The 7230-nt window shown below is 39.2% G+C and overlaps 1 protein-coding gene across 1 annotated transcript in view; it reads left to right on the top strand.

Annotated features, from left to right (window-relative positions):
* Window positions 1-7230, top strand: part of TTI2 (TELO2 interacting protein 2) — a 28536-nt gene that overhangs the window by 13142 nt on the left and 8164 nt on the right. Inside the window, exons 4-6 of the mRNA XM_006901574.1 lie at window positions 2550-2737; window positions 2816-2959; window positions 4792-4954. Coding sequence (XP_006901636.1) covers window positions 2550-2737; window positions 2816-2959; window positions 4792-4954 — 495 coding nt within the window. The remainder of the gene's footprint in view (window positions 1-2549; window positions 2738-2815; window positions 2960-4791; window positions 4955-7230) is intronic.

The following is a 7230-nucleotide window of genomic DNA, read 5'->3' as shown; positions in this document are numbered from 1 at the left end:
AAAAGTTGGTAGAAATCATCTATTTCTTCTTCTTTGGCTCTGGTTGATGGCACATACTTAAAATTACTTTCTCCTACTAAACCACACTGGTCCAGAGGCCTGAAAACTTTCCTTGATTTGGCAACTAATTAGTTCAGATCAATTTTATTTTATTCTGTGAGAACCTTTAGACTAAGAGTTTTACACCAGAAATTTCATCACAGGTAGAGAACAAAACGTTGATTATTTATTAAATGAGAGAGAAATTTTAAAGAATGGAGCTGGATAAAAACATGGCATCTTTACACTAGATAATACTGTCTGAGAAAACAAAGTAATCACCTGAAATAAAAACCAGATTTTCTAGTCTGATTCTGGAGAATTTAAACACAAATTTAAATGTGTGGCTTATTTCATAATGTTAAACAGAAACTTTCCCTTCCCTTTCTACGAAGCCCATCTAAACAGTTCATCCAGAGAAATTCCATTTCTCTTAGATACAGTTTGCACCAAACTCCAAAATCCTTTTTCTAGCAGTTGCTGCTAATCAATGACAACTTTATATTCCATGTCCAAAAAGATGTGCAAATGAACTGCTTCTTGCTTCGTTCTTATTTGGAGTCTCTGGAAGTCTGCTGTTCCTTTCACACCTGAATTCAAGAACATTTCAGTATACTAGGGTCCAGTCATAGGTGCACCAGCACCCTCCTAGGTATTGAAGTGCACATCAGCCTCTCCAGCAGACTTCTCTCTGGAACTGTGTCCCAGATGATTCTATCACATCTCAGTGAAGCAGAAAGCTTATAATGTTTTGAGTATTTGCTTAGAAGGGTAGTCCTCTCATGTGAACAAAATGTAATAAAGGTGTGCTCCCACAATAAATAGCCTCTGGAAATGAATTTTATCACCTACCACCATCCTTTTAAAAAATATTTTCAGTACTCACAATTCAGGTACTAATAACAAAGAAGATTGGTGGAATAGAAATATAAAACCAAATACCCCAGGAAAGCTTAAACACAAACTACAGATAAAGTGGTCAAATGTGATACAAATTAGGGCCATCTTATAGTCTGTTTAGGAATAATTTATTGTAAGCACATATAAATATCACTAAACTTCATTAGGTACTGTCCAGTCAGCTCTGAGTCGTAGTGACCCTATGAACAAAAGAACAAAATACTGCCCAGTCTTCACTATGTTTGAGTTGGCTATTGCAACCACTGTGTCATTCTGTCTCTTTCAGGGTGTCCTTTTTTAACTGACCCTTGACTTTATCAAGCATGATAACCTTCTGCAGGAATGGGCCAGTACTGATGACATGCTCACAGTATGTAAGACAGTCTCACCATGCATGCCTCCAAGGACCAATCCGGCTGTATTTCTTCCAGGACAGATTTGTTTACTCATTTGGCATTCCATGTTTGTATATTCAGTACTCTTCATGAGCAGCATAATTCAAGTGCATCTGTTCTTTGATCCTCTTTTTTGTCTACTTTCACATTCATATGAGGCAAAATACCATGACTTGGGTCAGGCATACTTTAGTCTTCAAAGTGACCTCTTAGGTTTTTTTAACACCTTGCTTTTGTTATGTGCTGTCAAGTCAGAACTCCTCCAGTGGCTTTTCTGAGGCTATAAATTCCATGGAAGGAGATTGCCCATCTTTCTCTTGCAGAGCATCTGGTGGGTTTAAACTGATTGCCTTTGGATTGGGAGTGCAGTTTCTTAACCTGTGGCCACATATTGCTTTGGGCAAGTCTGTGGTCAGGGACTGCTTGACATTACTGAGGAGCAATGAGGTCAGTTTGAAGACTTAAGGTGCACCTGATTCAGCCCAGGTTCTTTTCTGTCACTTGCTAATCTGAGATCTGGACAGAGAAACAAATGACAGAAGAATAATTGATGCCCTTGAACTGTGGTGTTGAAGAAGAGCACTGAATATGGACTGCCAAAAGAATAAATATGTCCTGGAGAAAATGCAGCCAGAATCCTTGCTGGAGGCAAGGATGGTGAAGCTTCATCTCACATAATTTAGGCATGTTGCTAGCAGAAGCTATTCCTTGGAAAGGGGCATCATGCTTGGAAAGGTGGAGAGTCAGTGAAAGAGAGGAAGAACCCTGAAGAGATGGATTGACATAGTGACTGTAGCAGTGGGCTCAAGCGTGCCAGACGACAGGACAGAGTTCACTGTGAGTCCTGTTCTACTAGATGGCACCTAACAACAGCATGTCATGTTTTCCCATTTTATAAATTAGTAAAGAATAGAACCAAGGGAAAATATTAAGTAATTTGAGGGTTCTATATGGAGATAAATACAATAGTGTAAATAATAGTCTACTATAAAATATTTTATTATTTTTAAATTATTTATAAAAATAGTTTAAGACTTGTATAAATAATTTCTTAATAGTATAAAAATGCGCATTTAATAATGTATTGTTTACTATCTTCGACAATCCTGACATATCCCCTGAAGGATAATAGATTAATGAAGTTCTTGGGAAAATAAGGTGATAAATGCAAAATGGATAAACTGTTCACAGTTCTTTCCCTTCAATTTCTCCCAGGCTGTGCTCCTGTGTCTACTAGATTTATTCCCCATCTTGGAGAAAGCTTTGCAATGGAAGGGAGAGGCAGCTCGACCCACTACACACTGTGATGAAGTCTTGCAACTAATCCTGACCCACATGGAGCCAGAGCACCGTCTTCCCTTACGCAGGACATATGCAAGACATCTACCTGCTTTTGTGAAGAGGTGAGGCCCTGGCTGCTGCTCTGAACACCCTACCCTACTTCAACTCTTCTGGCATTACCTTTTCTCTTTCACTTTTAGGTTGGGGATACTGACTGTCCGGCACATGAAGAGGCTGGAGCGAGTCATCATTGGTTATCTAGAGGTTTATGATGGACCAGAGGAAGAGGCTAGAATGAAGACACTGGAGACCCTAAAACTTCTTATTCAGCATACTTGGCCCAGGTATAGCAGCCGAGTAAACAGGTGTGCTAATAAAAAGGCCAACACTTAACTGCTTTTCTTTGCAGTAGTACCCAGATAGATATTATACAAAGAATTAAGGGCATTCAGTATATTTGAATAGGGACTTCAGGTGGCTTAGTGGTACGGAGTTGTGCTGCCAACCCAAAGGCAAGTGATTAAAATCCAGCAGCTCCTTCATGAGCCAAACAGGGACAGTCTCTTCCTGTGTGATTTACAGCCTCTGAAAACCCACTGGAGGGTCAGCTATGAGTCATTTCTGACTAGACAGCACATAACATTAACAAGTATTTTAATAGCTCTCTTCCTCACACAGGCAGATAGAATTTTGAACTGAAGCAATGGTGTTGAAAAAGTAACTCTATAGTTAGTTCAGGTGCTGATTTTGTTATCCTTTCACTGGGTGTAAGTTCCAGATCCTGAAGACTATCCTCTTTCATCTAAGTACTCTTCTGATGTTTCACTGGAGGAAAAAGTTCAGTGATTAGGAAACCCTAAGAGTTAAGACATTTCTCTAAAATTAGAATGCATTAGAATGTTAAAGCCAGTTAAAAGTGCTCCAAATGCATAACTTGTTTATCCTAATGAAAGTTCTTAATTGAGGATGGAATACTTCATAGGCTATCATTTAAAACCTGCAGAGTAGTAGTGGAGAATTCAGGACATAATGCATGGAAAGCATCCCAACCCTGGGTGAAATTAGGTGTCAGGAATAGTAAACTTGAACCCAAACTGTTAATGTCAGCAAAAAGCTTTCTTGGATAATGTAAAACTTAGTTTTAATTCAGTTAGAGAACAGAGAACGATTCCTTTTCTTCCCTTTCTGGTGGCCTAGTGGCTAAGGAGTTGCACTGCCAACCCAAAGGCAGCTAGATCAAATCCAGTAGCTGTTACTTGGGAAAAAAATGAGCTCTCTCTCCCTTTCCCATGAGATTTACAGTCTCCGAAAACCTGCTGGAGGACAGCTGAATCACTTTCAACTTGACAGCAATGGATGATAGAATATCCCCAAAACATGAGTAATCTACTCTGGACAACCTCTTTCTTTCTAGTGCATTTAGAAGGAATCTACAGAAACTTTCCCTTATAAAGCCAATGTACCTGTATATCACTTACCTGTAAATATATTGAATACTAACTATCTTTCTCCACTAATAAATTATAAACTCTATGAGGATGGAAGGTCCCGTCAGTTAGTCCCTTAAATTACAGAGTACTTGGTAAGTACCAATATTTGAAGAATGAGTAGACCAAAATGAGCTATGTGCTGTTGAGTCGGATGCCTACTGGTGTCAAGCTCTCCAGCAGGTTTTCAGTGGCTGCAGTCACTGAGAGGAGACTGCACACCCTTAGAGCAGCAGGTGGATTCGAACCATGTCCTTGGCTTGGCAGCCCAGCTCCTTACCACTAGACCACTAGTGCTTCCTAGAGTGAGTAGATGGACAAATGAGGTTGAATTAGATTATTTCAATGCCAGGTTGTAAGAACAAAATTCCAAGTGAAAAGGATAGGTGAACAAATACAGGAAGATTAGAAAATGAATATGCTGGGTGTGTGTGTGTGTGTGTGTGTGTGTGTGTGTGTATGTTATAGTCAAAACATAAGCGTCTGGCTGTAACACTTAAGCATATGTATACGGCTGCATACTATAATAAGTCAGGAGCTGAGACTAAGGGGTTAGGTCTCTGGTTTTGCCTCCGCTTGTGTAGTCTCTAAATCACATAACTAGCGGACTTGAATTCAAATTTTGATAGGAAGTCCCTTCCAGTTTTCCTGATTTAGACAATTTATGTAGGTTTTCTTCTTGATTCCAGGGTTTCTTGTAGACTTGTGGTTTTATTAAAGGCCCTCCTGAAACTGATATGTGATGTAGCAAGGGATCCAAGCCTTACACCTGAGCTGGTGAAGACTGCCTTGTTACAAGAAGCCACAGACTGTCTCATTCTCTTAGACCACTGCTCTCAAGGGAAAGTGAAGGTAAGGGGGGGAAATGCCCTGATCAGTTTTAGCTATGTAGCTAGGTACCATAGATATAGTGGAACTGTAAGCCCACTACAGTTCATAATGACCCCACGAATAGATTTGAACTTTCTACCCTGTGCCATCCTCGTGATTGCTGATATTCACAAGTCCATTGTTAGAATTACTGTGTCAGTCCATTTTGTTGAGGGTCTTCTTATCTTTTTTCAACACTTTACATGTCCTTCTCCAGGGACTGGGCTTTTGACAACATGCTGGAAGTATGAGATGAAGTTTGACCAACCTTGACGTTAAAAAAAAAATACTGGTTTACCGACAAAGAAGTTTGACCAACCTTGACTTTAAAAAAAATACTGGTTTACCGACAAAGTCCATATACATTGTTTTTCACACCAGATATTTCCAGTTTGTTCACAAGCCCTTTCACGCATCAAAGTGTGTGACCCTATGATTAATGCTCACTCATCCTCCCCCATTCTCACCCTCTCCCCTTGGATCCTCATACTCTTATACAATAGTGGTCTTATACAGGTATTTGTCCTTAAGAGACTGAGTGAGTTCACTCCGCATAATGCTCTCCAGTCACTCCCAAGGTAGGTAGTAATTTACAAAATCTTTGCTCCTGCGTGCTGTGTAGTTCCAACCATAATTTCTCAATCCATTTGATTGTGGTTGGCCATTTGGGCTGTTTCCATGGTCTTGCAATGATGCGCTGCTTTGAACATTGGTGTACAGATCTGTTTGGGCCTCAGTTCTCCTTCTCTCAGGATATATTCAAAGCAGTAGAATAGCTGGGTCATAGGGAATTTCTATGTTCAGCTTTTTGAGGAAGCACCCAACTGCCTTCCATTTTACGATCCTACCAACAGTGTATAAGAGTTCCTATCCCACCACATCCTTTCCAACATTTATTACTTGCTGTCCTGTTAAACTTTTGCTACTGCTACTGGTGATGGTATTTCATTGTGGTTTTGATTTACATCTCTTATTTATTGCCAGTGATTTTGAGCAATTCTTCATGTGTCTGTTGGCCATTCAAGTATCTTCCTCTGAAAATTCTTTCCATGTCTTTTTCCCATTTTGTATTTGTGTTCTCAATCTTTTTCTTGTGGAGGCCCTGTAGGATTCTTTAAACTTCTGATATCAGACTCTTGTCTGAAATAGTATTGTCAAATGCTTTTTCCCCAGTCAGTATGTTTTCACTGTTAGAAAATGTTTTTGATGAGAACAGAGGGATTTAATCTTTAGAAGGTCCCATTTATCAATTTTATCCTCTCCAGATTTAGCACTTCTGGCTGTATTTGGCAGTCTCTTTATATCATAGACTACACTGTATAAGCTTGATCCCAGTTGTCTCTTATGAGCTTATAAACCTTGAGTTTAAGAAGCACCCTGGTTACACTTCCTCCAAGACAGACTTGTTCTTTTGGCAGTCTGTAAGGTACTTAATACTCTTACACAGCACCACAGTTTAGAGGCATTGAATCTTCTTTCATCCTTAAATCACTGCCTAACATTACACGGCTTGACCAAGTCTCAAAATGAGCATGGAAAGTTTCAGGTCTTTGAGTCTTTAACCTTTAACAGTCTAACCAATACCTTATTATTCCTTTAAAGCGGTTGTAAACAGTTTAGACAGAAAAGGCTAAGAGAATCAGCAGGTATTTCTGGAGCTACACTAAGAGTGAACATTATGTTTAAGAGTTTATAAAATTTAACTTGTTACATTCTTCTGAGTTTACTTTAAAAATGTAATTATGGTCTATAAATCACTAAGGTGTAATAATGATAGAATAACTCAACAGAATGGAACTTTTCCAATACCGGAAATACTGTTTTGTCTGGGGCAAACACCTTTTAAATGCTTTTACTTATTTACCATAGGGCAATATTCCTTTCATCCCATATTCTATAATACTGAACTTTTCAAAGCCTTTCGATACACTGTTGTTACTTGTTTTTAAGCTATGAGTCCATAGTGACCCTGTGAACAAATCTGAACCTCACCCAATCCTGCACCATCCTGACCATCTTCTTAGACTCAAGGCCATTGTTGAGTCACTGTCAGTTCATCTCCTTGAAGATTTCTTTTTCTCTAACCCTGCATATTTCTAAGCAGGATCAGAGTCTTTTTAGACTTAACGATTATGTCCAAAGTATGTGAAACAAAGTATCACCATGTCTGTCTGCCTTTAAGGATCAGCCAGGAGAGATTTGTTCTTTTGGCAGTCTGTGGGATGTTCAATATTTTCCTCCAGTATCACAATTCAAAG

The sequence above is a fragment of the Elephantulus edwardii genome, unplaced genomic scaffold, assembly GCF_000299155.1.
Source record: "Elephantulus edwardii isolate Elephantulus edwardi_28Jun2011 unplaced genomic scaffold, EleEdw1.0 scaffold00334, whole genome shotgun sequence".
Lineage (NCBI taxonomy): Eukaryota > Metazoa > Chordata > Mammalia > Macroscelidea > Macroscelididae > Elephantulus > Elephantulus edwardii.
Note: the sequence above shows the minus strand (reverse complement) of the source record. Positions and strands in the feature narration are given on the sequence as shown.